At 37.5% G+C, this 18,326-nt stretch overlaps 1 protein-coding gene across 3 annotated transcripts; it reads left to right on the top strand.

Annotated features, from left to right (window-relative positions):
* The first annotated feature begins 4,725 nt into the window (after positions 1 to 4,725).
* Positions 4,726 to 15,913, top strand: LOC107712183 (LIM/homeobox protein Lhx9-like). 3 transcript variants are annotated; one of them, XM_016517345.1, is made up of 6 exons: positions 4,726 to 4,797; positions 7,246 to 7,456; positions 8,619 to 8,821; positions 9,488 to 9,843; positions 12,898 to 13,100; positions 13,501 to 14,959. In XM_016517345.1, exons 2-6 carry the CDS (start codon positions 7,283 to 7,285, stop codon positions 13,753 to 13,755), a joined length of 1,191 nt encoding a protein of 396 aa, XP_016372831.1. In that variant the 5' UTR covers positions 4,726 to 4,797; positions 7,246 to 7,282; the 3' UTR covers positions 13,756 to 14,959. The 3 variants fall into 3 exon arrangements, with proteins under 3 accessions (XP_016372831.1, XP_016372844.1, XP_016372837.1); XM_016517358.1 differs by lacking the exons at positions 4,726 to 4,797; positions 13,501 to 14,959 and adding an exon at positions 15,355 to 15,913 and having other exon boundaries at positions 7,222 to 7,456; XM_016517351.1 differs by lacking the exon at positions 4,726 to 4,797 and having other exon boundaries at positions 7,222 to 7,456; positions 9,491 to 9,843.
* Positions 15,914 to 18,326: the final 2,413 nt, after the last annotated feature.

Genomic DNA, 18,326 nt, shown 5'->3' with positions numbered 1-18,326 from the left:
AGTCTTGTCATGCACTGCGATCAGGTGTGGGAATCATAACAACTGAACAAGAAAACATGCAAGTGAGGAAAGGGAAAATGAGTTTAAAACCTCAAGGGACTACCTTGGAAAGAGAGGAAACTGGTTATGCTTGAGTAGAATCTCCATCCAGGAGATTCCTTTGGTATCGAAACTGAGCATCTGGTGAGATCTGTTTATTTCCTCTGTCAGTTAATTGTGCATACAAGTCAACCGAAGGTTACAGACTTTATGTAAAATCTGTGGTTTATTGCATGAATCTTTCTGCCTATATTAGCCATCTTGTTTTTCATATTGTCTTTCCGTGCTTATCAAATTTACCTTTGTTTCATCAGCAGGTCATTAAGGTCAGACACACCTAGGTTCTGGCTTCAGTCACACTAAGCTCTCTCACCTATAATTCCCTCTGAATTGAAACCCACCCAAGCTGCCATGGGGGCTACAGTTCCTGCATCTGCAGAGCTTTGGAGTCCGTCACCTGACCTTCAGCCAGAGCATATGCTACAGCAGAGTCCATGCACTGCCACTTTTCTAGAGGCAGAGGGACAGTCTGCCTGGTCCAGCATCCAAACGTATCACCGGTCCAGGCAAACTGTCCTCTCCAGCTCATGGGGCAGCCCTTGCCCCCTCAGCAGCACCATGGACTGCCAGGCAGAGGATGACATGCATTGGCTGCGAGGAACGGATGTCAGCAGATTGATGGCTGTAAAATCAGTTTCAGCATCTGGGCTGTCCCTCTGAGTGTGTGTGCGTGTGTGGTCCGTAACGCCGTTGTTGGCAGTGTTTGTGTGTGTGTTGAATCAAGCTGTAGCCGAGCAGCCTGTCTGGTCATGCAACAGAGACAATGTCATTCAGCCTTGGGGCTGAAGCGTTACCAAAGTGGTCAGATGGACAACCGGCTTCCCTGTGGTTGCACCAGTGCTCCTGAAAAAGCTCACCACATCTGACTGACAGTCACAGGGCCAGATTCCTTTGGACAGGCCTGTAAATAGCCACACAAAACAGTAGGGCATCTCCCCAAGACCTGTCCCAGTGTTCCAGCCAGACCGTCTGGCCATATCATGCCATATGTGGCTCCGTTCAGGCTGGATCAGGTGGTCAACTCATTCAATGAGAAACCTTTACTTTGCCTATTGCGAAAGGGTAAGGAATGGTCTTGAGATCAGCCAGCGTGATCTCAGCAACCATTCCCACTAAAGTTTAGATTGCCAGTTGTCCTGATGGCCCAATGCAATTAAAACCACTAAAAAACACCCAAATGTAGTGGGATGTGCTAAATGGTTTATGCCAACAGGTAAGGGCAACTCTTTGAGGAAGTCCTCTTTGCCAAAAGAACTGGTAGTAAAAGTTTACTCTGATTGGAATCATTCCACAACAAAGTAAAATGTATTTTGTTGGTATAAGTTGCTACAATTTAATGTAAATTAATACAATTTCTTCAGGTCTTGGAGTCTCTATAATAAGCTAATGACCTGAATCAGGTATTTGATTAGGGAGACATTCAAAATGTGCAGTGTTGATGAGACTCCAGAAACAGGGTTGAGAACCACTAGACTATTACATGATTTAGATCACTGTTTCCCAGACTTGTTCGTGGAGTACCCCCAACGGTACACATTTTGGATGTCTCTCTTAACTGGCACACACATTTCAGTTATTGGAGCCTTTACTAATGAGCTGGTGAGTTGAATCAGGTGTGTTAGATTAGGGAAACTTCCAAAAATATTCAGCGTTGGGAATCGTAGTTCCCTGTCGTGAATTAGTATATTGTGAAAAGGAGTTCGGCCAATAGCGAGAGTCTTGATCCACTAAACACTGGTAGCGCCTGGTAACGATTAAATGTACATACCTGAAAATATCGCTCATTTTATTCATCAACAGCATCACTGTATAATGCGTCAGAACTGATATCCTACTAGTATGATTTTTGTTTATTGTGCATGTACAGTGATGTCATAAAATTTGCTCAGCCTTCATTTTTGTCTGCTTTAGAGACTGAAGAAAACATATCAACATTACCAGTGAGTGAACATATTAAGTACTCATTGCTCACTGGTTTTTACAGTGCATTATGGGAAATTCTAGGAAGCAATTATTTCATTATACTGGAGCGATTTTGACAATGGGACCGGGACTCACTGGTCAGTGCATTGACTACTGAATTAGCTAGCTAATTGAGACGTAGCCTTAGATGTTAAAATTAGTAATTTGACTGTCCTGAAGGAAGTGCTTTTTAAGGAATTATGTTTTTTGGAGAATAAAGGGTTCGATTTAATACTTAGGGTCTGGGATTTGGAAGAAAACCAAACCAGAATGTTTGAGGAATTTAAATACCGTCCTTCCTGCAAGCACTGTAATGAAGGTGGATTACTTCATTGGGATGAGTAAATTCAGGATAGTGGTGCAGGAAGGAAAAAGAAAAAGAAAAGGAAAAAACTGTTGGTTAGGCAGCAGTTGGACTGTTGGGACGGGCTATGTGCTATGGAGCCATCCTCCATCTGTCAACACAGGGAGTTGTGATTCTTGCATCAGCAGAGCAGGGCTCAGCATCAAGAGAAAAGGGGTGAGGAGGGAGGGAAAGTGAGAGAGAGAGATTTTAACAGCAGCTAAATTCTCATCAGGCACGGTAGACTGAACGTCCCCTCTTCGAAGCAAAGCACAAAACACCAGTGAGCAGCATCTGCTCTGTGGCTTTGTTGCCTCTTAAAAAAGTGCACTGCGACGGCTCTGGAGAAATCGTTGTCCATCTTCAGTTTGTAAATATTTGTTTCGTGGTTCAGCCGTCACATATGGTTCATAAATGGACATGGTTACTGTGTAATTGTCTGTATCCTACCATAGTTTTTTTTTTTTTGACATAATGAATGAGACATGCTAAAGTATTATGATTATTCTAGATGATTATGGCTGGGGTATTTTTTTTTACATTTGATTGCTGTTGTAACTTAACAGATTTGTATACAAAGTGGTCAACAGCAACTGAGCCTGGGAAATTTAGTAGTGCGCCTTTGGTGATGTTACAGTGTTTTTTTATTTTGTTATTTTAAGGACTATTTGTGTGCTGATGCCTAAGACTCCTCCCCTTTGACTTGCCTGACATGAAAGGTTGCCCGCAAGCCAAACTCTGAAGATAAGATGGCTTTTTCTCTTACTCCAATAGCTTATTTAAAGAAATTCAAAATGCTTTCCATTCTTCGGTCAGCCATGTTTCTGAAGCAGTGGACAGATTTGCAATATTTAGGATGTTATTGCATTTATGGCTTTGTGTGTTTCACAAAGTGGCAAAGTGTTGGAGAGCAGATTTTTGATCTTTCACACTTTTTAAAGTTTAAATACGTTTCCCCAAAACAGAGCAAACAATTCCCTATAAAAGCTTAGTGTACCAACTCCACAAAATAAAGAACAAGCCACAGAGGGCCTTGAGCACGTAGGGTTTAGGTGTGTACCTTAGATACTTTTGTCTTTTTTAACAGCAGATTTCAGAGTCAGCAAGATATTTTCAGCTGTTAAATTAAATTACTCTGAACTGTTGTCACAAAGCTGTGCATTATATTACATTTGTGTTGTTGTCTTTGGTTGATCTATATGCTCTTCCAGTTATACCGTGTGCATTTTAAAATGCATTTGCAATTTAATTACATTTGGCGTTTTTATAAATGTTCTGTTTTTGTGCTGTGCTTTATATAGGCAAGTCTGGGACTGTTGTAACATATTTTGTTTCATCTGTAACTGTTTTTTTATGTGCTGTGTGTCTCAAAATGTGATATAATGTTCCCATATTTGTCTTATCCAAATTCGTAAGACAAATCGTATACTACTTCTTAAACTGTGTAAGTAGAAAGAAAAGTTACAACCGACCACACTACCAGATGGGCTGTAACACTAATTGAAAACATGGACATCACTTTTCAAATTTTGTGCATTTATTTATTGTGATAATCAAATTTGCTTGTTCAAAATAATTCTGCACTATACCCAATTTATTGCGAAACATTTTAATTCAAAATGGCAAATGTAATTCAAAAGACCAAATAAATTAGAAAGTGTTACAACTTTCTCTGTCTATTTAGCCATGCTTTCTTTTTCTTTTTTTTTAGACAAAAATCTGGCATGGATCTTGCATATCAATTTAATGGGGAACCTGCTGATTCAGATGATATCAGTTCTGTCATTTCACATTCATTAGAATGATCACAACCCTCATTAGAAGTCAGATGTGAAATTATACTTCCTCACGTCAAAATTCTGTGAAAATATAAAAGAATTACAGGACAAAAAAAAACAGTCTTACAACTTCTACTGTCACTTCAGAGGTTGGTGATCATGTATGATGATGATATCACCCCTGTAGCTCATTTCTAATTGGTTAATCTGATGTTGTTACAACTAACCCGTTTTAGCACACTCCATGGACTTGTAAATTGTGTTCTATCTATCTATCTATCTATCTATCCATCCATCCATCCAAGTAGCCTCATGTATGACGCCTCAAGGTATGAAAACTGCATAATGTTAACCTAAGTTAATGATTTAACATTAAGAAAATTCACAGAGAAAATGATTAATCTATCCGCCTCTAACAACTCTCGAAAAGGGGCCTTGTGCATTAGACAATTGGTGTATATTCAGTGCTCGCGCTGGATTTGTCGTAAATGACACTCACGCGAGAAACAAGGAACAGCCCCCATCTGCTGGTAGGATCGCTCGTGTCTCACCCTCATCCATCCCTCTCTCACCGCAGCACTGCTGGGGCTTCAGGACGGCGCTCTGCGGCTCACGGTAAAATACCACTTTCATATTACTTATGTACACGAATACACTGTTTTACCATTGTAAACGATAAATTGAGTTGCTTTGCAGAGATTCGAGAAGATTATTTATGCATAATTGACGAGGAGAGACCTTCATTTGAGACAGGTAAAAGTTATTGCAGATGTTGATTGAAAATCGAATTAAAGATTAACGTTTATATTGAAGCCTGATCCGGTATGAACAATATTTAGCTGTTTCGCTATTCAATTAAAATGCTGATATATCAAAATGTGAGATCAGTAAATCTAAATATCACAAAAGGCTAATTATTAAACGGATTTTCGTTTGTTAAAGACAAATTTGATGGTGTTGGAAAAGAGTAGAGTGCAAATATTATTTTAGGTAAATTTGACTACAACCTGATTCGATTTTGCTTGTAATAAAATAATTTGCTCGCGTAGAGCTGTGGGACTTAAGACTACAGAGTAAAATAATTAGCTGGTTAAAATATAAAAAGTGAAAAACACGAGAGTTTAATATAATAATATTTATTTTTTAAGCAAAATAAATGTTTAAAATAGCAATTGCAAGGCATTAAACAAACTGACTGTAATCTGCTTCGCAGCCTACCTATGCAAAAGTAGCAGCTATATTGCATTTTAAATCATCACATTTTTATAAGATTTCGTTTGACCCAAATGAACTCACATAAAGCTCATTTGGTGACTTTACAGACATAAAGAGATGAATCTTTTCCGTCGATTTTATGAAGTTAACCGCGCGATTGTGACCTGTTATATATCTCGAGATCAGGACGAATTCATGAAATATTATCTAATGGGTGAAATCATTTATGAAAATTATTTGAGAGGAGGGCATGGAAAAGACGAATATATTCCGAAGCTAATTAAAACCATGAACTAATTGGACTGAAGAGAAAGATAAAATGACACAAGGAAGCGGCTCTGTCTGTCTGAACTACTTAGACTTATTCCTGTAAATAATAAAAATGAAAAAGATACAATGCTCACTCATTCCTTATTTCAAAATATATAAATGAATTAATTTAATGCAAGGCGTGTGTAAATTTAAAAAGGCAACCCTTGAGCAACAATTCATACAATAAATCAACGAAACGAGTGAGTAAATAAAGAGATGCTTAAATATCGCCTACGTAATCCATGCTGCCTTTGATATCATTACTATCACGACTAATTGGATTTAGGTTGCTACCAAGGAGGTAGCCTAATTGTTATCATTTTCAAATTTAATTCTAGACCATTCCTCGTATGTATTGGTAGGCTACAGAAAAAGAAACGGTGGCAATGAGATTCATTTGACGTTTGACATCTGAAAATCAAAGAATGTAAATAACTGCTTATTCCTCCTCCCAACAGCATCGCTCCCCCTTCCCTAGCTCGCTCGAAGAGAAAGAGACCATCACACACACACACACGCACACACCTTGATAAAGCAGTCTGACAACTTTTTAAATTGCATGCCACCACTTTAGTCCACTTTCATTTTACATGTGTCATACATGGTACTCAAACGGTTTTACATGTTCTAATTCAAGAATGAAGTACATTACTTGAATTTATGCAGGGAAGATACAAGGTGCAGAATGATATATATATATTATATATATATATATATATATATATGCTACTTGATTCAAATATATGCATGTAAATATATAATATATAAGCGAGAAAATAAACAACAAAATATAAAATACTGTATTTAGAGGTTTAATTGTAAATGACACAAACAGGCTTTCAGGTGCACATATTGGCTGTAATTTGCAATAATAAACTAAACCAAACCAACTCTGTGAGACAATTTCCCAATCGCAATTGTCCAACAAAACTCAAAACTACACGCAGAGATCAGATGAATTACAATGTTCAGTGATTCAACACTTAATTCACTAACACTTTGGCTATTCCGTTACACGCATTTGTAGAAGCATAAGCTGAAAACTACAGGAAAAAAAGAAAACCTCACAAAAAAAGTGGCAAAACACCAACTAAAAAGAAGTAAAAGGTCTATACCAAGTGCTTTCCAAGCTCGTGTTGCCCATCACCATCGGTTTGAAGAGAGAGTGACAGGTCTTTGTTGGTGAATAGAAATCAGTGGCATTGGAGAGAGGGAGGACTCCTCCTACCCAATTACCCAAGCTGGGCAGGCGTTTGCTCTCTTCACAAATAGGACACAGGATCTCTAACACACACAGTCCCAAACCTGACTTTCAAGCATTCGGATCCCCAGTAGGAGATTGGGACTATCTGAAAATCTACGTTTAAAACATCCTCCAGACTTCAGCTTTGCCTTATATCGTCCGGACTATACTTTTTTTTTCTCCTGCCCAACAAGACAGTGGAGAAGTGGACTGGTTCTCCTGCGCCATCCATCAAATCCTACCGGTTTTATTCTTAAAATATTGATTGCATTTGTGTGAATTTGTTGGTGTAGATCCATTCGGATGTTTTAAGGATCCGGAAAGCTGTATATGGAAGTTGTGGGGTGCAAGGCGAAAGAAAGCAGTTGCACATTGCGTCCAGCAGCCATGCTTTTCCACGGCATCTCTGGGGATCATATTCAAGGGATCATGGAGGAGATGGAGAGGAGATCTAAAACGGAGTCTCGTCTGGCTAAAACCGTTCAGATGAACGGACGAGAGACGGTAAGATTTTTTATTTTAGCGTGTATTTTCCGTTGGAACAAATCTCAGCACCCCAAAACTCCTATCGTCGCACACTTCACAGTTTGTAACCCACTTAAAAAAACACAGCGACGAAAATTAGTTTAATGTACGATCCTCGTTTTGAAATATTAGCAGGCCTCGAGAAACACAAGAAGTCATATTCAGAGAGATTTCAAAAGTATATGAAATCGTTTATCTGGCAAGGCTACAATTATAATTTATAGGCCTAAGTAAAATGTAGGCTATTTCATTAAAATGCAAAGGGAGGAATACATATGAAATCGTTTGTATGCCAACATACTATTTTATAGTTTATAAATATATTTTTTCACAAATAGGCCTATTTTAAATTTTATTTGAGCTGTTTACAACACAACAGGATAATTGTTAAATTTATAGGGCCACGAAAGAAAGAAAAACTATAAAAGAAATAGGATCTGTATACTTTAGGCATGCATTTGAAAATATATTAAACAGGCAAAAACTGTAGTAATAATAATAATTGTTGTTGTTGTTGCTGTTAGTACCATTATTGTTTTTGCATGCACATTTTAATGTGTCAAAGTAATAGGCTACACTGTTATATTGTTGTTATTAATACTGTTATTATATTTGCATAGCCTACTTTTAATTTGTAAATTGTATTTTTTAGAATAGACCACACAGGTACACTGTTATATACATCTGAGGAAAACCAAAACAAACGCTATATAACTTAAATAATGCATTATAACTCATTTTGGCTCAATAATTCAGCTCGCACTCTGATAACAATTACATTAAACAAATTAAAATACGCACACAAACACACACAAACACACACACACACACATGTATATATATATAAACAAAAAAAATTTCAGGCGATGTTTTTTATTTAGTTGTATAGGCTACTCTAAAAAATGCTGGGTTGTTTCAACCCAATTTTGGGTCAAATATGGACTAACCCAACTGTTGGGTTAAATTTTGGTTACATTTTTAAATTAACTTTTTAACCCAACAGTTGGGTTAGTCCATATTTGACCCAAAATTGGGTTGAAACAACCCAGCATTTTTTAGAGTGTAGTTATTTATTGTGGCATCAATTGCTGAACGCAAAAACGTTCACTCACTCCATCTCTTGATGTTTTATTTTTTGAAGACTATGCCCACCATGAGCCCAGAGAAGCCTGCGCTGTGCGCCGGCTGCGGTGGGAAAATCTCCGACAGATACTACTTACTCGCCGTTGATAAACAATGGCATTTAAGGTGTCTCAAGTGTTGTGAATGTAAACTGGCCCTTGAATCCGAGCTGACGTGTTTCGCGAAGGATGGCAGCATTTACTGCAAAGAGGATTACTACAGGTAAGCTTTCACTTATATCGTGCATTAGGCCTGTAGGCCCTGCATTGTAAAAAAAGAGCTATTTCCACCTGATTTAGCTCCTAAAAATTTGTTTTGTTGGTATAAATTGGTGTATATAGTTTGGTTCAGTGATGTTAAATAATATTTTTCTTTTGAATAAAACCAGGTAATTTACATGTTACAATTTATTCAGTTTGGTTAGTAACTTTTTAAACTCACATAAAGAACTGGTGACATCAGAGGCAGCCATTGACCCATATAGTGATTAACTGACACGCTTAAATTAATCTAACAAGTCTAATTAATTCATGCTGAATGCATGTCTAAATTGTGTTTTTGTTTCTCAGCTCAAATCTTTTGCCGTTTGTTTTGACTGCCACCAAAATGTTAAACTAACAATTTTTTTTTATTTAGGCTAAAGAAAATCCGATATAATTGTGTTCTGGTTTCAATTAAAACACATTCGACTTTGTTTATAAAGTTAAAATAATTTTGCTTAACTACCTTGATTTGTTAACAGATGATTCGAAAATAATGCGTTTAAAAATATCTTCAGTGAATATTCACTGTATGTGCACGTGCTTCTGATTTGTTGTAAATGACCTAATTAAAGTTATCACCGATCCAAGTGATTAGTTTGATTATAAACGACGTGTGCTGTTCCAGAAGGTTCTCCGTGCAGAGATGTGCCCGCTGCCACCTCGGCATCTCCGCCTCGGAAATGGTGATGCGCGCCAAGGACTCCGTGTACCATCTGAGCTGCTTCACCTGCACCACATGCAACAAAACACTGACCACGGGTGACCATTTCGGCATGAAAGACAAATTGGTTTACTGCCGGGTTCACTTTGAGACGCTTATTCAGGGAGAGTATCGCCCTCAATTAAACTACGCTGAATTAGCGGTCAAAGGCGGAGGGCTCGCGCTGCCTTACTTCAATGGCACCGGCACGGTGCAGAAAGGAAGGCCGCGGAAGAGGAAGAGTCCGGCGATGGGAATAGATATCGGCTCTTACAACTCAGGTGAGATGTGCATTGAGAGCTGCTCAAATGGACGCCTGAAATTTACTTCGGTTGCAATTTATGTCCTTCAGTGTTAATGTTGCAGTTTATTTAGCTACATAATGTGAATTCATTGAGCTTTCGATAAACATTGCTTTGATTTTTACTTTTAGAATTAGTGGGGAAATGGACAAATGCGTTTAAATATCAGCAGACAACCAAATGCATGAATCAATAATAATCAGAAGAATCTCTGAATAATAATAAAATGCATTTCTCAAAGGTATTCATATTGATTTTATATATTGCAAAATTGCTTTGCATTATTTGTGAGAATCTGTCTGAAGTGCCCTAAAGGGGTTTTCGTAGCGATGCAATAGAAGAACCATTTTTAGTTCCCCAAAAGAACGTTTTTTAAAAGAACCTTTTTTTTTTCTTAGTGTGAAGAATTTTAATAACCTGAAAAGCCTTAAGGTTCCATTTATGTTTGAAGGTTCTTCGTGGAACCATCAATGCCAATAAAGAACATTTTATTTCTAAGAGCGTAGAGAAAGTGGGACGGGGTCTTTCAGAGAAAGTGGGACACTTTTAAAACGTGTCCTGCGAGATTATGATCATTAATCTTCATACTGTTATGGGCTAGCATGGCATAAACCATATCATACAAGGAGTGGAGCCTGTATAGCCTAATTTCTATAATAGTCTTCAGAATGGCATAGACGTGGGAATACACACGCGATACTTCTCTTTTTGTTGCTGTTGGTTGTTTCATGGTTTTATGTTGGACCATGCTGGTCCATTAGTTGGTCCAAGATGGTCTAGATAATGAGTCAGATGGATTATCAGGTGGCAGGGCCTCGGTCAAGCTTGTAGATCATATTGGACTATTAACAAACCAACTATGATGTTCTAATCATTTTTGATTAAGATTTAGCTTAGTTTTTTTTTTTTACTATACACTTAAAGTCACCGTCACACTTTCAGTTTAAGTGAAAAGCAGCGTTTTTGGTGTGTTCAGACGCCTATTGAACACATTAAATATCGTTTTATTATATTTAGCCTACATTTAGGATGCTTGTAGCATAAAAACTGCTGGGAGTAGTGAGTAGCCCAAAATACGCGCTCTATCGCGAATTTACCGAAAAATGTCCTACATCTGCATATAGTTCATTCTACATTGTACTGTAGATTATAATATAGGTAGCCTATAAAAATAGTATTGTATTATAGGCTAATATAGCCTACTAAAATAATGGGATTCGTGTAATAGACAATGTAAGCTAATGTAAAGTGTTAACCTCAATTTTTCCTCGTCAATTGTTTGATATTAATTTTGTGTTCGGATTTTATTTCGGCGACAGAAAAAATATTGCGCTTGTGTCTTGTTAACGATTGGATTTGATTAATCATAGGCCTCGCTCATTAGTGCGTCATCAAACATCTCGTTTGAAATTCTCAAAGGAGTGACCCCGTGACCCAGCCCCACGTGCAATGTAGCCTAGATCCCTCACCTACAGGCCTGTATCTGCCCTCACATTACCAGTCATTTTTCCACGTTCCCCGCTTTTTTCTTTCATTTTTATACTTTTTGAATTCATGCCTTCGTCATAATGCCTCCCCGCTGCGCCTGTTTTGTTTTGGCTGTTACGATTACTGTCTGCTTGGGAAAATGTGGCTTTGTGTGCCAAGTTTCTGCCGTTCTTCATGAATGGAGAAAAATAAGGGTAATCTGCCTGTTAATTGTTCTCTGTTAATTGAATGTGACGTCGGAATCTCTGGCTCTCGATCAGCTCCGATTCAAGCCACTTCAAGGTCATCGCTGTTCTCAGGACACGAGCGCGCGCACGTTTGGAACACTTACGTTTACGCACATCAGTCCGACTTTAAACTCTTTCGCTTTAAAAAAAAAAAAAAAAATTCTAACACTGACGTGCGACGGTTGTAATATTTTTTATCAAGGCTTAAGATGTAGTTTGTCTTACAAAATGAAACGGTTGTCAGTTGTAATCATTCTCACGTTATTATTGAGGTTTTGTTTTTTTAGGCAATTATTATTGTCGTTTTCGGTAATTTTAGCATTTAAGCATTTTTGTTTCTAATCAGTATTTCTGGTGTAAAGTTATTAATTCTTTTTTTCTATCTTTTGTCTTCCCTTTTCTTCCTTTTTTATTTTTCTGCTTGTTCTTCTGCTACTGTTTTACAATATGGGCTCTGATTATTTATTTTTAATACAAACATTTTTTTTATTTTGCATTTCAAAATGTCATATAATTTTAAATAGCACCGTCTATTTTTACATTCGTTAAAAAACGCAATACAACAGTAGACTTGTTGCATAGACATTTGTAGATAGAGACTTCTGGTGGCGAAAAAGAAATCTGGATCTCGAAGCAAACACGCGTGAGAACATTTTGTTCTCCTCACAGCTATATACATTTCATATTAATCCTTGCTTTGCATTTTTGTTGATATTTTTACGGCTGTAAATACAAAAGTAAACGGTAAGATGAAATGAGCATCGATCGAATCAATTACCAAATGAATCGCATGAAGCAGCGATTTAACGTGTACAACTGACACTTTTGCTTATTAAATCATTTTAGCTGTTTTTGCACGTAGTTTGCTGATATTAATGTTTATACATTTAAACACAATGAATTATCAAGATGAAATGGAGACAAATCTCAGATGAATATTATAAATAGTAAAAATACTTGTCAAACATGCCTTCAAGCAGTTGCTTTGAATTTAGTTATTATATACTGTATAAATGCATTTTGGGGGTGAATTGCCAATTTATTCATATATTCATTTAACTTAGTCTTGTGTCATGTCATTCTGATGTTTTTTAATCATTAATATTAAGTCAAATTTGTCTAAAATCAAATTTCCATCAAGTGATCCATATTTATTGCAGTTATGTATTATTATACCTTGTACTGCACTGTATTTGAATCACCAGTGTAGAGTTTGACCAGTCATATCCAAGTCAAATGTCATCCTGACCTTCGTGAACTCTCTCAGAAATGTCTCATAATTCTCATTGCTTTATTTTTGCCCTGTTCCGGCTCTCAGGTTGTAACGAGAACGATACGGACCATTTGGATCGGGATCAGCAACCCTACCCTCCATCCCAGAAGTCCAAGCGCATGCGTACGTCATTCAAACACCATCAGCTTCGCACCATGAAGTCCTACTTCGCCATAAACCACAACCCCGATGCCAAGGACTTAAAACAGCTCGCCCAAAAGACAGGACTGACCAAAAGAGTTCTTCAGGTAAGCGTTGCCACACAGTAGACTTCATTCCACATCCACACCAACACCTACTTATCATTTTGCTTTTCGTTTCAATCCATCGATCATTTTTTGTTGTTGTTGTTGTGTCATGTAGTTACACAAATTTTACTAAATAGAGGCATAATTCAAGGGGCAATACTTATGCACCAAAAAAAAAAACATTGGGGAAGCTTGAAAAGTTAGTTTGGAACATGGTCCATGTTTTCCAGTAGAATCCCTAGTAAAAGTTGAGGCCTGTTACTGGCTTTCGATTCACTTTGGCATTGTTTAGTAGTGATTAAGTTTGTGATGTTAAATGATATGACTTGTAAGTAGGCAAAAATATGACAATTCGAAGCAAAGCACAAAAAAGAGTAAAGACACTGGGATTGGTTTGCAGGTTTGGTTCCAAAACGCACGGGCCAAATTCAGAAGGAACGTTTTGCGGCAGGAGAATGGGGGTGTTGATAAGGCTGACGGCACGTCACTTCCGCCGCCCTCTTCCGACAGCGGTGCTCTGACCCCACCCAGCACGGCCACCACACTAACTGACCTGACCAATCCCTCTATCGCCGTAGTAACATCAGTGACCTCTAGTTTGGACAGCCACGAATCCGGGAGTCCCCCACAAACTACCTTGACAAACCTTTTCTAACACGGATTAGCTTTTTTTTTTTGTCTTTACCCCCTTTATTTTCAGATTCTATTTTTATTTTCCAAAACAAAAAAACCCTTTGGCGACCACAGAAAGACCTTTGGAAATGTAAGACGAGACCTACTATGTGTAGCATTTGTAACCGCGTGGCAGCTGAGTCTGTAGTACTTGTTAATTGATTTGTTTTTGTGATAATTTTAGATTCATTTTATTTATATAATTTAAATTTTTACCCGCCACGTTTATTAAAACAAAGTGTGTGTCTGTATACATACAGCACATGCTATATTTACTGCATATTTTGGTAGTGAAATCTAAATGCATTCGATGACATTTCCAAAAATATGTTTAGGAAACAAAAAATTCTTATATTATGCCCGTTGGGAATGTTTCCCATGCCAAGTGGATGCTGTAACCTCAATTTAGGTCTGTTTTGTCACTGACGCTGGACAATTCGAAACATTAAATTTGCCACGATGTGGTGCGAATCCGATCATAAGTTGGGCTGGATTGTTCGTCGGGCCCTCAAATAGTGGAACAACTATTCTGAATGAAGATATCCAACGCTCCGTGACAATATGGTGCCCAGTAGGAAGCATTATGAGTGATTTGTGAATGCTAAGCAGGAAGTTAATTAGGAACGACACTCATCACCCCGTTTTGTTCCGGTTTCCCCCCTGTTTTTAACGTTTTGCCACGGAGCAAACCAAAAAAAAAAATCTTTACGGCTCGGATAGAGATCGGTCGGGGCTCCTCGCTAGGGTGAAACATTTCCTTGTGTGATGATAAATTTGTTCTGCTGTAGAACAAAGTGGTACACTAGATCTACTTCATGAAGTAGATGCTTAACTCAGTTCTACTATGTGCCTTATGCGACTTGGACGAGAGTTTGTGAAATTCAGGAGATCCATGTTTGTTTGTTAAATGATTTCCATCCTTGGAACGCCTCACTAGTTTTGTACTGTTCTGTTTTTCATCTGATTTTTCTGAAGATCTTTTTAATGGTGTATTCCGTTACAAGGGGGCGGCGATGTCATAGAAGGCGGTTGTTGTGCACTCTTTCAGAACTAGTTGGGAAATCCGAGAATCATATATATTGATCTTCGTGTTAATAGTACAGTACGTGTTCTATCAAGATTGTCCATGTTTCCTTGTTTCTTGAAAAAAGATGGTGTATAGATACTATTTCCCCTTAAATATTTATGGACCAAACAGTTGTTATATCTTATTAAATTTGTGTGAATAAAACTACTTTGCTTTACAAGCGTTTTATTTTTCATTACACAAACCATTTTTGTGTTGCTTTCAGATTTAAACCTCTGCTCACACCAAAAACAACACGATATGACAGATCGAACCTTGTCTTGCTTTCATTCTGACATCGATTTCAGACTTGTTTCTGTTGTTAAAGTAATGCCCCATGGATTTGAACCAAAGCCCTGTAGTCAAGAAAAAAAAAATGCTTTTTAATGCATGAACATGGCTATTTTATACAGAAATACCAAGCACAGGAATGCTAGAACAACTAGTAAACATAAACCTCTCAAAGCAAGGTTGCTCTGTAGTTTAATATATTGTTACTTTATGATTTTCTTTCAGGGAGAACAAATCTTGGGGCATTACAGCCATACTTCACGACGTTTGAAAATTCCCTAAAGTATTAAAAGAAGCTTTGATCGGAATTCTTCACCATTGAAGACAAAGACAATATTAGGATCAGATTTTAGAGTGATTTAAACGACAACAAAAAAATCTACCAAAAATGTGTTCCAAAATTTCTTTCTCTTTTCCTTCAAAAAAATAAAAAATTTGTCCTGATTGTTTAAAAACCAGAGAATCCACAACAAATGGGATATTTTTCTTACCACCGAAATGAGGCAGAAAGGCAAAGAAAAATCAACTGTACAGAACTGTAGATACAAAACAGAGCAACCTTGCTCCAAGAGGCGACTGCAGGAGATGGGATCTACGCACGCATGCATGTCTACACACACACACAACCTTGTAATTCTGCTTGCTGTAAAACATTCCTGTGCAACAAATGTCACTTATTATGAACGCACAGCCTTCCTAAAACTTGGCAGCAAAGTGTCCGACCAAGAGAAGCTGGAAAGGAACACCATATGGCTGTATTTAAAATGAAAACAAGTAAAAAAAATTTTAAACGAAATTTTTTTGCATGCACTTCAAGTTGTTGACGGCAATTTCAGATGGATATTATTTTATATTGATGTATCATTTGTTGTCTCTTGTATGCTATAAACTTTAAGGGAATTTTATGAATCCAAAATCTTAACACAAAACAACAGTGGAAAAAAAAAATCAGTAAAAGCATGCTTGATTTGACAATAAAAGCTGGTTATCTTAGAAAACAATATTTTTTGGGGTTCCCTAATTTTCCTAGTAACACATTCTTGCATTGTGGTGTTAGTTAATAAAATAAAGGAGGGAAATACTCCCTCATTTTTTTATTTTAAGTTTGATGTAGTGGTAAATGTTTTAAAATATTATGTTGAATTCTTCCTTACTGTATCCAAAAAGTAAGTTCTATTAAACAAAGCTTGTGTTATACTCTGTTAAGTGTGGGGTGGGGTGGGGGGAGCATTGGGCCACATGGGGGGCTAGTAAACCGTAAAGTGTTGAATTCCTGCTATGCCAGACATGTCAATGAAGCTTAACCTACAAAAACCTAATTCCTTTCAATTTCTGTGCTTCCTTTGTAAAAATGCTTAGTCAGGCAAGCTGAAATGTGCTTCATGTGGTAACATCTAAGTCTCGTAATTTGACTGAATCAACCTAGATGCATTAGGTCACATCAATGGAAGGTACATTTTCAGATTTTGTAAGCTTATATGGTTATTATGCAGTATAGTCATTTAAAAATATACATTTAGAGTCTGAATTCCTCACGTTTATACGTCACATTCAGTAGTCGGTTGTCCTTTTGGCTAAGTCAGCAAACAAGAAGCTCTTAACACCCGTGACCGCAGGGAATTCTTTGGAAACAAGGGACCTTGAGAGTTCAAAAAGAGGCGCTGGAGGATTTGTTACACACTCGGAGGAGTGGACGGTCACCATAACCAGGAGCAAACAGGAAGATGGATGCCGTCCTCCCCTGCATGCAGACTGCGATTATATGGAAACACACACATAAGGAGCCAAACTGCATGAGGAATCTGGAAGGTTTGTGATTCTGTTTACATACTGAGCAAGCTATACTACTGGGTTTATGTTGCAAAAACATCTGACACGCCTTTAAAAAAAAAAAAATATAATTTCTTCATTTCTTATTTTGTCTTTGAAATATGGTTAAACTATACTTCAGAATGTACTGACAAGCATTTATGATAAACTAAAATATACTTTAATATAATTTCTATCGACACTTGTATGTCATGTATTTACATATATTTGCAATTACACATTTGTCACAATTTAATACATTTAAAATATATACACTTTTTTCAATTTAATATCAAATAACACACTACAGTTGAAATTTTAACAAGTGCTTTACATGTGCTTTAGTATGTTAGTCAACACATCAAATTAAGTGTACTTCTTTAAAGCATGAAAAAAAGATCATCAAAACATACTTTAAAATTTTGATTGCTTCTATTGTCCTCATTTGTAAGTCACTTTCGATAAAAGCATCTGCTAAATGATTTAATGTAAATATAAAATGCACTTTAAAGTAAAAATTTGAATTTGACATTATCACAAAGTGCACTCCATGAGCCATGAAAGAGAAACCTCTGAGCAATAAAATATTCCTCTGGGGATTCTCAATGGTGTTCTCTAGAGAATATCTGTGGTTCAGAACACAGGATGGTGTGTAAACAGCTGATGTGTGTGATGTGGACTCAGGTGCTCGTGTGACTGACACGGTAGAGTGAGCCTGAGCGGGACACACACACACACACACACAGACAGGTACATCGCACATACACTGCTGAGACGAGAAAGCAAGAAGCCCAGTGTCAGATGATGTGTACAGTCAACTTGGTGCTCTGTGTGTATGTGTGTGTGTGTGTGTGTGTGTGTTTCCAGACAGTGGCAGTTCCACACCAGCACCTTTTATCCCAGGAAAGTATGCATATCACTGCCTCCTACTCTGTCAAAAGTGCATGCTCATGTAGCGGTCTGCACTGAACATGCTTTACTTTCTCAAAAAAACTCACTCTGTATGATTTAAAAGTGTTTTGAAAAATGGGGACATGGGGTAATGTACTCATAAGTCACCTTCTCCTTGTAATACCTATGTTATACCCATGCCATTATACAAATTTGTGTCCTCATAAACCACATGAACATGCACACACACACACACACACACACACACACACACACAGAGAGAGAGACTCTGTGACCCTTAGTAGCAGCGGCAGCAGATGCAGAAAACACATCAGAGATTTGTGAACAGAAGGGTCAGAGGTCAATGATTTACATGCAGGTCAGGTAAGTAGGTGAAATCAGGCACATGTACACAAATCCACATTTATACAGGTGCATCTATCTATCTATCTATCTATCCGTCTGTCAGTCTGTCATCATTTTTGAAAATATATTTT

Source organism: Sinocyclocheilus rhinocerous, unplaced genomic scaffold, assembly GCF_001515625.1.
Source record: "Sinocyclocheilus rhinocerous isolate Xijiao unplaced genomic scaffold, SAMN03320098_v1.1 scaffold2538, whole genome shotgun sequence".
NCBI classification, from domain to species: domain Eukaryota; kingdom Metazoa; phylum Chordata; class Actinopteri; order Cypriniformes; family Cyprinidae; genus Sinocyclocheilus; species Sinocyclocheilus rhinocerous.
Note: the sequence above shows the minus strand (reverse complement) of the source record. Positions and strands in the feature narration are given on the sequence as shown.